At 41.2% G+C, this 18909-nt stretch overlaps 1 protein-coding gene across 1 annotated transcript in view; it reads right to left on the bottom strand.

Annotated features, from left to right (window-relative positions):
• Positions 1–18909, bottom strand: part of FAT1 (FAT atypical cadherin 1) — a 113994-nt gene that overhangs the window by 56421 nt on the left and 38664 nt on the right. The window contains 2 exon segments of the mRNA XM_081875550.1: positions 2707–2768; positions 16593–16907. Of these exon segments, the coding sequence (XP_081731676.1) occupies positions 2707–2768; positions 16593–16907 (377 nt within the window).

Below are 18909 nucleotides of genomic sequence, written 5' to 3'. Positions count from 1 at the left end.
TTTGTAAAGATATAAACATAAAAGAACTGAGGGAAGCTGTTCGAAATACTTCATTTAAAGTAAAAACAAAAAACCCATAACTTTTCTTTTTTCATACATTACATTGCCCAAATTAAGGTTTTATTGATTTGGGCAACATGCTCTTCCGCAAGTCAACAAAGGAAAATGAAGTGAGAGGGAGGCAGAGCGAGAGACAGGGACCAGCACTTGGCACCGATGAAATTTAATCAGTTCAATTTTTTTTATCATTTGTTTAAAGAAATTAAAATTAGTATTAGAAAAGATATGGAAGCAAAGCCTTGTGCAATTGCTAATCTAAATCTACCATGGTAGATATACTTTGTTAATGGAAAACATTGCTCTTTTAAGTGTCTTCCCCTCCCAACACCACAAGAATGCTCCCAAAAGTATGCCAGGCACATGTGGACGTAGTATGTGGTGTCTGTAAAAAAACCCACAAAAATAAACACCACATTGCTCTTTTGAGGCACTGCCTTAAGGACCAGCTCAGATGACCATCTATTCCAGAGATTTGTGGATCTCCAGATATCATTAGATACCAACTCCCATCAGCCCCAGCTGGCACGGCCACTGGTCAGAGATGGTCAGAGTTGTATTTCAAAAACATGTGAAGGGCCACATACGATTCCATCACTCCTGATCTACACCAGTGATCATCAACAAAGAGGTTCAGTCACCCACCAGGAAGCACAATCTTCTGAAACAGGAGAATCTACCAGAATGCACGTCAATAAAGCCTAACTACAGTTAGTTAACGGACGCAGGTGGCGCTGTGGGTTAAACCACAGAGCCTAGGACTTGCCAATCGGAAGGTCGGCGTTTCGATTCCCCATGACAGGGTGAGCTCCCATTGCTCAGTCCCTGCTCCTGCCAACCTAGCAGTTCGAAAGTACGTCAAAGTGCAAAGTAGATAAATAGGTACCACTCCAGTGGGAAGGTAAACGGCGTTTCCATGCGCTGCTCTGGTTCGCCAGAAGCAGCTTAGTCACGCTGACCACATGACTCGAAAGCTGTATGCTGGCTCCCTCGGCCAATAAAGTGAGATGAGCGCCGCAACCCCAGAGTCGGTCACGACTGGACCTAATGGTCAGCGGTCCCTTTGCCTTTACAGTTAGTTAAAACAAGGCAGATTGTCTTGCAAAGAGACCTAAGAAATGAACATTTCATAAACAAAAATCTCAGGTAGAAGGACTGGGAAAACATTTCTGCCAGACTCAAGAGCTGCTGAAAGCCACTTACTGGGCTATAAAGAAAAAAAAGCAATCATCTAAATTGTATTTCTTAGTGGTAGCTTTACATTATAGAATCCTGGCAGTTTTGCAAATAGTGGCATACCTCTGGCTTGTTTGTACAATTTTGCCTTTCAGACTCTCCCACTGATGTTACACACCCTCTTCTATATACTTATAAAACTGCATAGCCAAGGATATGCATTCTATGAATATCAAAAGATTTCCCTCTTGTCTCTGAAGGCAGCACAGCTATCACCAAGGGCAGATCTAAACACACAGTAAACAGAAATACTGTGAAAATAAAATAACCTTCAAGAACTCAGCCAGTGGTATTTGATAAATTGGAACCTTAACCTGCCACTGAGCAGGAGGTACACGTGGCCTACTGAGCGGGAGTCTCCAAGACTGCTGAAGCTGCCACAGAATCCAATGCTTTAGGGTGCAATAGTTTCGTTTTTGTTTCCAATATAAGGACTGCTTGTTCACAATGGTAAGTGGATTTACATGTGTTTCCATTGGCAAATATATAGAGTATCACCACAGCAGCTGGCTCCAGACCCTCCCAAGTGCCCCTATTTTCCAAGGACAGTCCTGTATTTACAGAAGCCACCCTGGTTTGATCCCAGAATATCCCACTTTTCCTTAAGACATCCCTGTTTTCATCAGAGAAATGTTGGGAGGGTATGGAGTAATGCAACCCCTGAGCCAAGGAGATAAGTATATAGTCACATTAGGGATGGGGAGAAGCTAAACCCAGCCCTTCCAAAGAAATTGGGTTGTGTGGAAACCTGGAGTAAGAACTATCTCTGAGCTCCATTTCACACTTCTGAGGAAAGGAGGGCTCGGCTGTTTGGGAAAGAAATTTGCAGTCTCTTAACACAGGAAGGCAAGGTGTGTCACCCACAACTAGAGCCGGTTTAGGGAGTTGGGGTAGGGTTTTAACAACCCCCAGTTCATTCATGCAAGGATACTTATTTCTTTTAAAGCATTTTATTTGCCATACTTCACGTTAACAAGGCACCAGGGTAGCTCGCAAGAATGAAAATCACTGAGATAAAAACAAACAAACCATTGAGTGCCTAACCCATATAAAGTGAAGAGGAGATTTATTAGAATAAGCTACTTCTATCTACCTTGGGCTGACTCCTTATTCTACCCTGATTTCCTGCCCTGCCAGAGGCTTCAGCGTAATTTTGAGTAACCATTTGCAGATATTATTTTTGTTGTTGTTAATTAATTGACAGCAAATAAACGTTTCCAGCAGACTTTGAAGATTAAAACAGAAAGTGCATTCCACAGGACTAGGCTGATGACACTAAAGGTTCAGTTTCTTGTTGCTGCCAGATGAGCCTCACCAACTCCGGGGACAACCAATGACACACAGGGAAGCCAATTTGTAATGAAGATATACAAGACAACTGCGAAAATGAAGAAATTAAGCATCATAATTTACCTCTAATATGTGTTCTGCTTGCTGCTCCCGATCAAGTTTCCTTGATGTTGTTGTAATTAGACCTGCAAATATAAACAAGCAATTTGTTAATCCTTGGGGCAGAATACAGGAGAAGAGAAAGAGGGAGGAAGAACATGGAAAGTAGTCCAAATACGAGTCAATAAACAATACTATATGCCAAGACTTTGGAAATAATGCTCTGTAATTTATTCACAGTTACATTACATTTAAAATACTAATTTCTAGTTTGCTGTAAGAGTCAATGCTGGGATTTTTATCTTGGTTTACAAACTTAATCCATTCTGGAAGTCCGTTCTTAAACCAAAGCGTTCTTAAACCAAGGTGTGCTTTCCAATAGCAGCGGGGGACTCAATTTTCAAATGGAACACAATCAACATGTTCTGCTTCCAAGGCAAAGTTCACAAACCAAAACACCTACTTCCGGGTTTGCAGTGTTCTTAATCCAAGTTGTTCATAAACTAAGCTGTTCCTAAACCAAGGTACCACTGTACTGAATAGTACTTAGATACATTTTCAGTCAGACTTTGTTGACCTCTGATCTTCTGGAAGGGCACCCTCTAGATTCCAAAAGATTATACACCCTTAATGTGTTTCATCATCTGACAGAACAATGGTGAACACTTATCCTTCCAGGCTGGCCATCTGACAAGACTCTCTAGAGCAGGCATAGGCAAACTCAGCCCACCAGATGTTTGGGGACTGCAACTCCCATCATCCCTAGCTAACAGGACCAGTGGTCAGGGATGATGGGAGTTTTAGTCCCAAAATATCTAGAGGGCTGAGTTTGCCAATGCCTGCTCTAGAGCATGGGTGTTCCTATCTTCCAGTACATTTTTTTCACCTGCACATTTTAGTGGCTTGCACTGAAAAGCAACATGGCAGACAGAAGCTATGAGAGTATTTTACAAAACATAGCAACAGCAACCCAGTTGTGGTTGTTTTGGAAAACCATAATATAGTTCTCCAAAATGTCTTTATAGACAGCTACTTAATGGTAAAGATGGTCTTCTTCTAAAATTCACATTTGTACTCCAAACGCATCTTGACGATTGCATCCATTAAGTCTCAAATCCATCCATTATGCCTCAAAGCCAGAGGTGCATTCCTGGATGTAGTTATTTGGCAAGACACTTTAGAATGTTTTTCATTTTAAGCATGAGTGGCTCTATTGGACTATTTGGCTTAACTGGAGCTTAAGTAAGTTCCTTTATTTAAGTACTTTAGCAATGTTACTTGGTAATTTAGAAACAGGCTCTTACTCTGCGGCCCTAAATACAATTTCAGCAGTCGAGAATGCAAGGAAACATTCTTGGGATTGGGCATGTGTATCACTTTAGCAGCAGTCCTCTTTCTCCATTACTCTTTAAAAGAGTGTAACTGATGTGAATGGGAGTGATAATACGCAATAATGTTAATGTAAGTAAAATACGGCACTTGCCTAGCTATCTCAAATCAATAAAGCAACAATTGCATCATTGTTTGAGTATTTGTGTGTGCCTGTTGCCAAGGAAGAGGGTAGGACGTCTTGCCATGGATCAAAGGTTAATATTTTATCTCATACCTGATATTTCACAGAAACACTCACTATGTTATCAGCAGTCAGGAAATGTAGGAACAAGTTTCGGCAAAACTACTGTGAGCACGTGCGCCTGCGCGCCAAACTACTTCCTCAGTCTCTTTAAGCAGCATGCAGATGCCAAGATAAGGAATCTGCTGCTTTTGCAGGCAATAGTCTCTTAAGTGACAGAATGCAGGGAAAGGAAACAGGTCCTTAAGATATGGGCTTGATGGCCAGAGAACAACAGTACAGAGACTAGGAAGTTACAGATAGGTAGCCGTGTTGGTCTGCCATAGTCAAAACAAAATAAAAAAATTCTTTCCAGTAGCACCTTAAAGACCAACTAAGTTAGTTCTTGGTATGAGCTTTCGTGTGCATGCACACTTCTTCAGATACACTGAAACAGAAGTCACCAGACCCTTCTATATAGTGAGAAGGTGGGGAGGAGTATTACTCAGAAGGGTGGTGGGAATGGGTGATTGGCAGATAGCTGTGATGAGCCTGTTGACGACTCTTAACGACTGCTGCCACATACACGCGGACAACACCATTACTGGCCCCAACAACATCACACATACCATCTCGGGACTATTTAATTGCTCATCGTCTAACATTGTGTATGCCATCAAATGCCAACAGTGTCCTTCAGCTCTCTATATTGGACAAACAGGCCAAACCTTACGCCAAAGGATAAACGGACATAAATCTGACATCAGGAATCACAAGACAGAGAAACCAGTAGGAGAACACTTCAATCTCCCAGGACATTCTATACAAGATCTCAAAGTAGCTGTTCTATTACAAAGGAATTTCAGAAATAGACTGGAAAGAGAAGCTGCTGAATTGCAACTTATTACCAAACTTAAAACCATGGAGAGACCTGGTCTGAACAAAGACCTTGGATTCTTATCTCATTATACATGACAAAGCCATTTTTCACCTTCCCACCTCTTGCTTTTTCCTGTAAGACCTATTGCAGTCGTTAAGAGTCGTCAACAGGCTCATCACAGCTATCTGCCAATCACCCATTCCCACCACCCTTCTGAGTAATACCCCTCCCCACCTTCTCACTATATAGAAGGGTCTGGAAACTTCTGTTTCAGTGTATCTGAAGAAGTGTGCATGCACACGAAAGCTCATACCAAGAACTGACTTAGTTGGTCTTTAAGGTGCTACTGGAAGGATTTTTTTTATTTTGTTGAGACTAGGAAGGTAAATGTAGGCATTCTAAGGCGGTAAGATGAATTGGCCTCTCATATCTTTATATTTCAGTCCAAAAGCCATGTATCCTTATGGTTTACTGGAATGCTGAAGTAGCACTCTTAAATCACACACAGATTTGATTGCAGCTGAAGACAGGTATAATAAAAATATAAAAAGAGGGCTCACACCCATTCACAACATGGCAAACCTTCCCAGTTGTATTATCGGGTGAGCAGGCTGAAGGATCCTTTTATCCCCCTATAAGCTCATCATTCCTACAGCTCCCTGCTCACCAGACAGCCTCCCTTTTCACCGCACTATTGCTTCCTCCTCATCCTCCAGCTGGGGAGAGTTAATAAAGTGGACCACTGCCAGGTGCCTGAGTTGTGATCAGGTTGCGCTCTTCCATCTCAGGAACTGAGCTACAGGGCACTTTATTAAGTTCCCTCACCTGGACGTGGGAGAAGCAGCAGTATGGAGCGATCAGACAGGGAGGGTTCAGAGAGATGGGCTGGAAGTAGCATTTGATTTATCGGTATGCTTGCCTGATTGTTCTGTCGTGAAAGGAGGTTTGCAGCACTGCGGAAGAAAAATTCTGTGCTAAATCTGCCTCCATCTTACAATCATTTGCAAGCAGTAAAATATACTGCTCTCAGCACATGTTTCCTCAAGCAAACCTCACTCATTCAGAATATCTATCTATCTATCTATCTATCTATCTATCTATCTATCTATCTATCTATCATCTATCTATCTATCTATCTATCTGCCTGCTTCCAAGGTATGCCTCAGGGCCATACAATACATCTGCCACAAGGAATCTGTTACATGTGGTGGCAGCACCATAAAAAAATTAACATAAAGGGGTGCATTATGTTTTGAACCGTTGTTTCAAACTGCAAAACAATCAAACACACTCTTATTTTTATACATACTAGATTGGCCTGGTTTTTATTTATTTGTTTGTTTATGGATTGTTACCTTCAGATTTACTTGCATCCAAGCAATATAAACCAAGATAAACGTGTCCGCTTAGAGACTGGCAGGGATTAAATTCAGAAGTAATCCCAAACTTTTGAGCATGTAAATCCCATTATCTCCTGTAAAGACTCATTAAACTCCTTATTAAGCCTCTACTCTTTCTCCTGCCAGCATACACCACAGTTCTATGCTTTCCAGAAAAACGCCAGCAACCAAGTAACAGGCAAAAGCCATTCAGAGATCAACCACAAGGAAACAATCCATTTAAGTCTGTTTAAATATGTCCCAATTCTTAGCTTTTCAGCATCAAATACGCACATTTCTGATCATAATCTTCTGCTAGCCTACAATATAATTCCAAGCTGCAACCATACATTTTAACAACTACTGTACTAAAAATAACAGGATCATCTGGGGATTAGGGGCTTGGTGCCATCAGTATGCTGATGACACCCAGCTCTCTCTCTCTCTCTCTCTCTCTCTCTCTCTCTCTCTCTCCTTTTCATCTGAGTCCATGGAGGCTTTTGGTACTAAGATCAATGGACTGGATATGGGTCAACAGACCTGAACCTAACCAGGACATTAGAGTTGCCATTGGTCAGGAAGAATGCAAATCAAAGAATAGAGTTGTTGTTTGTTTTGGATGGGATGGCATTATTGCTAAAGAAATAAAAAATATCAGGTCTGCAGTTCTGGGGCACTCCTTGACCCAGTTTTGCTGCAAGATTTGTTGCACATGGTGACTGCACCCCAATAGTTTCAAAATATTGATGTTTCAGCACAATGTCCTCCATCAGCTATTTGAGCAATGGTCCAATGCCTCGAGCTGTACAGTGGTACCTCGGGTTAGGTATTTAATTCGTTCCGGAGGTCCGTACTTAACCTGAAGCACCACTTTAGCTAATGGGGGCCTCCTGCTGCTGCCGCGCCGCTGGAACACGATTTCTGTTCTGAACCTGAAGCAAAGTTTTTAACCTAAAGCACTATTTCTGGGTTAGCGGAGTATGTAACCTGAAGCGTATGTAACCTGAGGTATACCACTGTAATATCTTGCCAGCACAGCATTTCTAACTAGTGTAACACCTATTTACGGCGCATTTGGCTTGTACAGTCAGGCTGCCAAATAATGCAAGTGCCTTAAATTATCATTTTGGTGTGTAAGCCTGGACCCTGCTTTTCAGAGAATCATTCTTGTGACATAATTGACAAAGAAATCAAGTCCTCTTCTGGTAGAGGAGAATTAAGCACCTTTATATTTATTAAAGCAGAGAGGTCGGGAAACTTTTAGCCACTGCGAGAGGTGAGGTTACAGGAATTGAGGCAGAGGGCCCTTTCGGTAGTTGTGCCCATCCTGTGAATGCCCTCCCAGCAGATGTCAAACAGATGTGATTTTTAAAAGACATCTGAAGACAGCCCTGTTCAGGGAAGTTTTTAGCATGTGATGTTGTATTGGGCTTTTACTATTTTTGTTGGGAGCCACCCCAGAGTGGCTGGGGCAACCCAGTCAGAGGGGTGGCAAATTAACAACAACAACAACAACAACAACAACAACAACAACAACAACAACAACAACAACACCCCGTCCATCTGGCTGGGTTTTCACAGCCACTCTGGGTGGCTTCCAACAAAATATTAAAATACAGTAGTCCATCAAACATTAAAAGCTTCCCTAAACGTCTTCTAAAACATCTTGTTGTTCTCTTTGACATCTAGTTCTCTTTGACATCTGGTGGGAGGGCATTCCACAAGGCGGGTGCCACTACCGAGAAGGCCCTCTGCTTATATTAATAACAACAAGAAGAACCCCCTATGGGTCAAATCTGACAAGATGGGCGGAGCCCCCTGCCGGTCAATAAGCACAGCGCTTTGAAGTGGACCTCTGAAGATATGACAACTGGCTGACCATTGGATCTTCCGAAGCGCCATTCAAAGTGGTGCAGAAAACTTTGAGAAGGGCTTCTGAAAATGTATTAAAGAGCCCCCTCTCAAAGCACTATCTCACCATGCCCTTTGAAAGAGGCTTTGTTGGCACCACTGAAGAGCTGGTCAGCTGTGTCTGCAAATAATATTTCAACTAAGACCCACCCTCACCTATCCCCACCTGCTCTGTTAGGTGTAGTGCAGAAGGATGTGGAATCTTTGCAATTAATTACATCACAAAAGAGATAATTCAACCCATATCTCTAATTATCCCACTTGAGTGCTGCCTTCAAAACTGCACAGAACAGTATTGGTATGACTGTTTCAGGATTGTATAATGTGTGTGGGGGGGTGTTGTTTTTAAGAAGTACAACCTTATATTTTAAATGCAGTATTCTATTCTATTACTCCAATTTGTTTAAAGTAAACATGGGATAGCAGCAGGAAAGCAGAAAGATAAATATATCACCATGTAGTATGACAGCTTTTTTTACCTGTTTTGATGGTTTCATTGTTTGACATCAGATTCACCAGACTACGAGTTTGAATGATTGGAAAGGCTAATATTTGAACAAAATGCTTCTAGAGGGCTGAGTGAGAAAGCTTTTCTAGATGGCTTTCTTTCATTGACTTTAGAAGCTTTTGTACTGTTTGTTTGAAAAACTGGTCTCAAATGGCTTAGGATGGCAGTGGGTTTGAAAAACGATACTGTACAGGACTCCCTTGTTTACTTCTCAGCGGGGCAAAAGTGAACATGTAAGAAGACTGAAAACCCATAAAAGTGAAAAAGTAGTATTTCTTCAAATTTGAAGCACGGCAGCAGAGTGCAAGATTAAAGTGGGGAAATTCTGCTGCCCTTCTGCAAATAACAGAATGACATGGACGAAACAGATGACGGTAAGGGGCAAAGACGGAATTTGTTTCCAGCTCTCTTCTCTGCTCACACTCTTATACTTCCTTGACTTATCCACTGAAGGAGATCCATATGCAGAAGTAGCTTTCTGCAAATATCATTAGCTGGACTGGGAACCATCAGCCAAAATCAAATGTGCATTCAAGTACAGAATGTCATCTGTTCACACGATCTTCCTTTTGGTGGAATACACATTCACATACATACCTAAAATGCACATCACCAATGCAGAGGTGTATTTGAATGCCTATCAGTGTTTGTTCCATTGAAAGCAGCATAGTGTGGACAGAGAGAACTCTGTTTATGCTGCAAGGTTTCAAAACAGCGAGAGACACAAGGGAGGAGAGTGCTGCTGGGCTCATATCCTGCCTGAGGGCTTCCCATGGCCATAATGTTGGCTGCTTTAAGACACCAGACTACATCTGTCTTTAGTCTGATCCAGCAGGGCTTTTCTTAGGCACCAAGGTTTGTTTCTTCCCAGTGAGACCAGAAGCAGCAAAACAGGCATGACCCAGTCATGCCTGGTAAACCATCAACTACTGCTTACCATGATGCCTGAACGCTACCAGTCCCTACAAGTAGATACATCCCTGGTTGTCTCTTGAAATCGCTACTCCTAATCCAAGGAACATTAACAAAATATTGAAGAGTAAACTCCATTCCTCTTCACAGTCTGCCACTAGACCTATGTTCAGGCTGGCACAGCAAACCTATGCTCTTCTAATCAGAGACAACTACATGTCATAGCTGTCAACCGTCCCTTATTTGGCGGGAAACTCCCTTTCCCAGCGCTGTGTCCCGCTGCTGTCCCTTATTGATGATGTCCCTTAAATTTCCTGGGTTTCAAAGGAAGCAGCTCCTCTCCCTCCCTCCCTCCCTGCCGGCCAGGGAGGAGGGAGGCTCCAACTGTGTTGCTTGGCTGCATTGCTCACCCAATAAGTAGTCTAAGAACGACTGGGGGGGGTGGAGCTTGCATGCCTTGTGCTGATCAAATTGGCCGCGTTGCCTGGGGACTCTCCTTTGCTCAGCGCTTCCCAGCGGAAAGGTGACAGTGGTTTTCCTTGCTGCATCCCCTTTGCAGGGTTGCTCGCTGTGGGAACCACCACTTGAGGCTTCGTTTGGCTGCTGGCTGGGCTTTCTGCCTTTGGCTCAGAGGGGGATCAGAAGCTGAACATACCTGTGCCCAGAAAATCCCTTATTTGGGCTGCTGATCCCTTATTTTCTAGGCTGCTGGTCCCTTATTTTCAAATCTGTAAGTTGACAGCTATGCTACATATGCATGTTTGTAAAGGATGTCTGTAGTGACAGAATCATAAGAGTTGGAAGGGATCCCCAGGATCATCTAGTAATGCAGGAATCTCAACTAAATTATCCATGACAGATGGCCATCCAACCTCTGCTTAAAAACCTCCAGTGAAGGAGAGTTCACCATCTTCCGAGGTAGTCTATTCCACTGTCAAACAGCTTTTATTGTCAGAAAGGTTTTTCCTGATGCTGAGTTGGAATCTCCTTTCTTGTGACTTGAAACCACTGGCAAGAGTCCCACCCTCTGCTGAGGCCTACTCTTTGCTCGGGGGTCAGCTGCTTCACTCCTAAGTGGGCATTCTTCCTGCACTCCCTGGTCACTGTCATCACAGCTTACAACTCCCCACACATTGGGAGCTAGAGCAGTAGTGATGGAACTGAGACAATGACTGCATCCCCTGCTGTCCCCATATGTACAGAACATGGAGCTAACGTTAAGAATTAGCTTACTACGGCCTAAAAAAAAATTGTGATTATGTAATACACATATACTCTACCCTTCTTCCACAGCAGAACTCAAGGCAGTGATACCTAGGTAGTCTTCCATCTCAAAAATAACCGGACGCAGACCCTGCAAAGCTTCAGCAAGGCATTCTTTATGTTCAGATCTAAGTTCTGAACTTACTGTTTAGTAGAGATATCAGGTGCCCACTTTTCATACTTGTCTGAAGCTTCTCCAACAAAACCCCCAATCCCAACTACATAAAAAAGGATAAATTTGTGACCCATGTATGCCTTGCAGGAATTATTTTGTGCCTTGGTATAACTGCGCCACTGAACTTGACTTTAAATCATGTTCAGGGGAAAGTACAAACTTTGCATGCCTTGAGTCACTTTGAACTCAAAAGTATACGCTGCATTTAGTTCTGTTCTTTCTGCGTATGCAGAGAACCAAACGAAAGCGGAACTTGCTTTTAGTATAGGTTCCTTCATCAGGCTAAAAGTCTAAAACTTTCAAATTCCATAAACAAGCTTGCACAAATTATGCCACCTATCCAACAGTTCAAAAACATGTTGAGCTCTTAATAAAAGTCATCATTGTGCACAAGAAAATATATGGGACAGAATTATGCATTTTGGAAGTCTGGAAGATGTTTTTTATTCTTGTTCCTGTATTAGCGAAATTTTTTCTTTTTAAAAAAATCACCTTTCATCTGTGTTTACAATGACACTACCATCTCTTTACAACTCTGCTATCAAATATTGCTTAAGGACATATGATCACTACATAACAGTTCACAACATTTTCATTACCGTCTCTAGACATAAACTAATATGTAACAACTGGGATCCATAATCTGTATGGTTGGATAATCGTCTTTACTGAACTGAAAAACAACACTTATTACACAATTATAGAAATGATTTTCTCCTGGAGGAGAATTTTTATTTATTTCTAACACAAAAGGAACTGAACATAGCAAATGAATGGAAATTTGTGTTTTCCTGCTAATGTAGTATGTGACTTAAACCTGATGCAGGAAATATAAAACCTCAAGCAGTTAAACAAGGGAGGCATCCTCCGTGACAGGCTATTGTGCAACTACAGGTCATTTATTTCCACACAAAGTGGTTTCCCAATGCTATAGGAAGTCTTTGGATGTTGTTTACAGCTGCACCCATTTCCGATTTCATTTTACTCAATCTTCAGATCTTCCACCACAGTTCCCTCGAAGGGTCAGGAAAGTTGTAAGATGATAGGAGAAGGCAGGCAGACTATCTGGCGTTGGCTCTCCGCATTTTACAAGTTCACAGTGCTTTGAGGATTAATAGACACCAATAAACTTGTAGTGAGATTCCTCTGCCCTTGTTAACAACAAATTAATTCCTTTGTTTAAACTTTATGGAAGTCTCCATCAATATGCTGAGTTCACTAGGATGCTGAGCATGCTTTTGATAGCATTGCCCAAATAATAAAGAGAACAGGAAAGCTATTTTTTATTAAGGAGAGACAGATAAATGGGACAAGATACAAATAGGACTTTATTTTGTGAGTCATTTTTTTATGAATAAAGTGACTAATAAACACAAACAGTAACTATGAAACTATGTTTTTGAAACAGAGCAGACACAAAAAGTATAATAGGTCTCAAAATGCATGAGTCAAGCAGAAATGTATCCACAAAGACTTTATTGCCTCTGTTTTTATATCTGTAAATGAAGCCTAGTCAAAATAATTCTTTAAAAGTTTGTAAACATAAGAAATGAGGCACACTAATCTAGCAAACACACCTCTCGGTTTTTCAGATAAAATATAGTCTTGAGTAGCCTGGAGAAGAGGAAGCAAGGCTTTTTTTCAGCAGGAACCCGATGGAACTCAGTTCCGGCACCTCTCAGATGGGAGCCATTTCTACTATTAGAGAACAACTGAGGCAATCGTGGTGAGTTCCGGCACCTCTATCTAGAAAAATAGCCCTGGGAGAAACCATACTGATGAATAGTCTTATAACCAATAGCCCATGAAGGAAGCCATTGTCAGTAACCAATACCCCATTCACACTAACATGGCACATAGAAATCATCACTATGTAGTAAACATAGGCTAACATGTTAATAATAGCAAGCCTGGACGTGAGTAGATGTTTTCTGTCCATGTGCCTGTTTAACAGATGTTAACTAATGCATGTGTGCTGTCACTGTTAACACACCTTTCATAGAGCATCTAGCTGCTATACAGCTGCTACCAGCAAGGCAGGGTAGCACATGTTTCACTTCAAAATATCCTCTCTCAGCATCTTTTAACACCAGGACCTCAAGCTTCAAACCAGGAACCTTTCAGTAGTGCTGGGCTAACATATCTGCATTTAAAACAGATCCATGGAGAATCAATCAACCCTTTTTTGTTTGGGAGTTGCAATTTAATGGTTGCAAGTCCCCAGGTAATTAACAAGCCTCTCCTTCTCTCTACTTGAATTCAAGTGCCTCACATGGCTGAGCCATTAGCACTGGGGCGGCTTAAATCGCAGCTATTGTCTTCCAATTTCATGTGGTGCTTTCATGCTTAACAATTAAATAAAAGTTGAATGCTTTCCTTCTTCAAAGTGCAAGGAGACAGAAAGATGGAATTGGTTCAAAATAAAATGAACTCTCTCCCCCCCCAAATCCTCCAAGAGAGAGAGAGAGAGAGAGAGAGAGAGAGAGAGAGAGAGAGAGAGAGAGACCTGCACACACAACTTTATGAATACCGACAGCTACTGGGAAATAGAACATATTCAGAAAGAACTGAAACAACAGAGGTTTTTCTGCAATACTGAGCAAGAAATATTTAAAATGCAACATTTTACTTAAGCTTACTTAAGCTTCCTCCCAACCCTTAAATTCAGTCTGAATTTTGTCTTCCCCTCTATTTCCCATGTTCAGGCAGTGAACACCATTGTTTCTGTAGCAAAAATAGCATGATCCACCCTAATGTTTGCAGAAGTACAATTTTTTTATAGGGAGGTGGGGAACCCTACATAGAGAGAACCACAGAAACAGCCCAATCAGGACTCAGTCTTCTTGGGTGGCCAGTGGATGTTGATCAATATTTGAATTCTGAAAAGCTGTGCTCTATATGTACCACATGATTCCTGTTTACAACTTGTCTACGTTTGTGTGCATATGAAAGCAGGGGATCTTGTGCTTTTGTTCATCTATTATTTTACTTTATATCTGTATTTGTCTTTGAATTGTTTTTTCATCAAAGCAGTAACTGAAATATCAGAATTACAAAGGAACATTAATGAACGCTTGTGGTTTTGGTTATTTTTGAATGAAATGCTTATATTTTTGCTACTCTTGCTAAGCAACATCTAAAGGTAGGAAGTGACCCAAATAATTTTGTGCAGAAATCTAGCAAACATTTAAGGTATTCATGGCTCATGAATTTTGGAGAAAATGCCATTGAACTGAAAGAAAAAGGCATATAGGTGCCGGGGTGGGGCTTTGAGATATGTATCAACAAAAGGAAACTGAAGAAATTATATACACAGAAAGATCTAAGACACAACATTCGTAGCATATTTAGCCTTAATCCATTACTCAAATGAAGAAGGGCAGAGAGGTGAAGAAAACTGTCTGAAAAGCTAATGAATGGAATAAATCACCCCTTTAGACAGATGGATACAAGGATCAAAACTATGAAATAGTCAAAAAGCTAGCTACTTTCAAGATTGAATGACCACCAGTTTTTCAGTTAATCTCAGCTTGATTTTCTCCTCATCCTCTACTCCCAGGGTCATATTCCCACTGACAGTATTAGATCTAGAAAAGGAAAAATGTAGGTCTGTATTAATGAAATTGTGCATCTTGAAGTAGGTATAGACTAGTGATAGGACTGCAAGTTGCTGGTTGGAAATTTCAACATGGATTGCCAGTCTCTGGCCCTGTGTAATTTTCATTTCAATGCAAACTTCACATGCAAGGCACTTCAGCAGTTCTTGATGGAAGCTTGCAGAACAAGCAAGAGCAGAAACACACAGTTAACATGAGGAAATATCCAAGTTTTCTTTGCAAACCATTTCAATATTATTCCAAAAGGTTAACCCAAATGCTAAGATAGGTGGCACAATAACTGAATGTTGCATTTCTTATTTGTAAACTACTCACAAAATAAAGAGTGGGGAGCCTGCACCTCAGGCTATTTTCATGATGTTGGAAAGAAAAAATGGGGAAGGGGGGCAATAGAGGGAGGGGAAGGGAGGGAGGGGGAGGAGATAAGTCCCAAACACTCTTGGCTCTGTCTCTGTGCTAGATTCAAAATGGAGTTTGTCCCCATAACCTCTGGGTTATGCTTAGGGCCAAAGTTTTTTCCACCAAGATATTAAGGGGACTCTTGTGAATGTCACTTACTTCGGTGGATTTCCCCAATAGTTTCTGTTGCTTTAATCCAGGGAGCAAACATGCTCTATCTTAGCCAAGCCCCCCCCCCCCCCCGCCCCAAGAGGTAGAATTTTGATTTTATGTGATTTTTAAATTAATTCCAGGATTAGAGTGGAGGGATCCTCTAAGCTCCTCACCACTTTATTTTCTCTGGTGGATGGGAATTTATTCGTCCACTGAGCTCACATTGGTGGAGTCAAGACAACTGAGTTAAAATTTAACTAAAACATGTCAAAAGTATACCCAACAAATAAAGAGGATGCAAAGTAAAAGTTTCTCATGCCTCCAAAGATATGGCGTTCTCTTGGTAAAAGTGACCCATGAGATCATCCCAGAGCATAACTCAACACAGGACTAATCCTACACAAACAAGGTCAAGAAGCCACACAAATCTTAAACCTTCATCCCCACTTATACCATTGATTTCCACATACAGTATAATATTGACAGTCTAACCAGTATCCAATTGGTTCTCCAAAACATCCCCCTTCTCTCAAATGATTATCTTTAGCTGACACCCCAGGTGGCTAGTACATGTATTGCTCATGTATCAAAATATTCATCTTCCTATGTTTATGAAAAAGTCCAATAAATATTTGCATAGTTCCTATTACTTTGTTGCATCCCCTGTCCTACTCTCAGTCCAACCTGTAATATTTCCAGATACAATTCATTAGGTAGAGAAATCCCAAGTGTCTCCCCTCTACCACTGAAGGCTAGTAGTTCAGCAAAACTACACAGTACAAACTTCCTGGAATTACTAATTCATACAACTGAAGGATCACATGTTTGTACACCACATTAAAAAAGAGGACTTCCTAACCCATGGAACATCAGGATACCTGGGAGAAAAGCCGAAGCCTTAATTTCTAATCTGCAGAAAGATTTTGTGCACAAAGCATTCAAATGGGATTCTCCATTGCATTCTGAAATGACGGCAATTCAGATTAGTTTGTAGATTACCTCTGAATCAACAATCCTATTCATGGACTTCCTGCACAAGTACAAATCAGAATTCAGAATCAGAGATGTTCCTCTCTTTTTCCCAATCATGTCTTTCCTCTTCTATTTTTAAGATGTAGAATCAATTCATAGCTGCAAATGTCAAGAATGGTATTCACTTACCAGTTTTTGGATTAATGAAGAAGAATCCCTGTGGATTTCCACTGGTAATCTTGTAGGTCAGCTTGTCATTGGACCCTGAGTCTGCATCAAATGCCTCAATCTGAATGACCGACATATCCTTAGGTGAATTTTCCATGACTTCTGGGTAATAAACAGGCTGAGTCATCTGCGGAGCATTGTCGTTGACATCCCCAACGTCTATATAGATTTCAACGAAGGAAGACAGAGGCACAACACCCCTGTCTGTTGCATAAACAGTAAGCCAGTAATGGGAAGTAGTCTCACGGTCAAGGAAATCAACAGTGGCTATTGTACCTGCATAGGAAAGGGAGGAAAAGAAACAGCGTTGAGTATCATATCTACATGATTGATTTTATCGAACGTGGCATCTTTTTTTAAAAAAAGTCTTTGCCACAAGTCACAAATGAAAAGCATAATGGTTTCCACAGCCTTGCTATTTTGTATAGACCAAAATGAAGCATTCTACTTTTTTATATGGCACAAAATTCAAGAAAAGGCAGTTAGTGATCACAAATGAACTGTAAGGGAAAATTCAGCCAATGATTGTAGACCATAAAGTATAGAAGCATGCGAGGCAAGAATCAGTATTAGGTACAACGCCTGTTCAGATGTTACCTGTCGCTCAATGCACTTGTCCCCTTTTCCCTGAAGGAAAAGATGGGAGCACACAAACTTGAGTTCTGGTACTTTCCCCCTTGTAGCATCCCAGTGCTAAAAGCAATGGCTGTAAAGGCCCTAAACTACTTATTTTTTGTATCAGGCCCTGCCTACACCATGACATAAATGTGTTATATGAAGTAGTTGGGGCCTGCTGGTTTGTCATGCAGAGGCTTAAAAAATTAAACTAGCCTTTGGCATGCCCATTTTTTAGAAACCTGGCAACATGGTATGATTTCATCACCGTTGTGGCTTAGGCAGGGAACCACAATGTGGACAGAATGATAACAGGACAGAGAGAGCTGCAGCTATGGAATTCTCCAAACTATTTTGGAAGGACGGAAGGTAGCTATCTGAAAGTACAGTATTTGTCAATTTAGGACATTAATGCCCACTTTTCAATTTGCATAAAATTCCCAAAGCATGTAACAAGGTAAAAAAATAGACCAGTACTGAATGCTTCACATCAGCCCTCCACTATACTAAGTGTCTCTTCTTTTCCAAACTTTGCCTTGTGAGGAAGGGAGAAGGAAAACCGGTAGCAAGAATTGCTGAGGTCAGCAGAAGACCTATGTTTAAATGTATAGAGTTTTCAGTGACAAAATGAACACTTGCACTACCTACACAGAAGCCTTCAATACCACCAGTAATGCTGGGAGTTGTAGTCACTAAGATGGCTCCTCTGAGTGCTGTTCTTTGACATCAGTTTCATACAAAGCTAGTTTGGAAATGCAGGGAAACCGATAGCAAGCAAGGCTAGAGACAGCTGGCATCAAGGTGAGCTCATTATGAGCCAAGTTAAACTCCAGAGTGGAATTTTATCTACTTCGTAATTGGGGAGCCTTTTATAAATCGGTCATGTTCATTTCCAGTCCTGAACCACGCAAATTCAATTCCCCTGTCTCAATGTCTAGTTTAAACAATCCTTAAAGAGCTGCTATTTAAGGAATTTCTGAACTACCACCAGATGTCACTGTAGAAGCTAAATTGTAAATGTAGCCAAGCTGAGACAATATGAAAGGCAAGCAAATATCAAATTTATTAAGTAGAAATTCTTATCCTGCGCACATTGTCACCTGGGTACATCATCTTCTTCTTCAAACAAAAATGATGCTGTAGTGTTTCAGAGAAATCTGCTAACGCCAGTAAAGCACAGCAAAGCCACCTTAGTAAATTTGAAACAAATTGCCTTTTTAGACTTCCAAACCTCTTATTAGCTGCACATTATTCAGCTGCATTTTTCTTTATGCACACATAACAATCACACACCATTATTGCATCACTGATACAACATTATGCTGCCAGGTTTTATTTCTGCTTTTAATGCTAAGTGTAGAAAACCCACAATAATCACTTGTAAAAAGAACAAGAGTTTGCAGGAACCAAGAGAAGCCAGCAGGCTTGTCTTAAGAAATGTCAAAGAACTACATTACAGCTGGGTCATTCAGTAGACCGGAAGAAAATGAACACTCTTCTGCTTCTGTTTCTTTTGAGTTGTACAACCTTTCAAGGCAATCCACTCAAGCAATGCACAATTGCAACTCATTTTCTGCAGGGGCTATAGGTCTCTTAGAACAGGGGTTGGCAACCTAAGGCCCATGGGCCACAAGCAGCCCTTGGGGGTTGTTTAACTGGCCCA

Source organism: Podarcis erhardii (genome assembly GCF_964252035.2).
Source record: "Podarcis erhardii genome assembly, chromosome: 9".
Lineage (NCBI taxonomy): Eukaryota > Metazoa > Chordata > Lepidosauria > Squamata > Lacertidae > Podarcis > Podarcis erhardii.
Note: the sequence above shows the minus strand (reverse complement) of the source record. Positions and strands in the feature narration are given on the sequence as shown.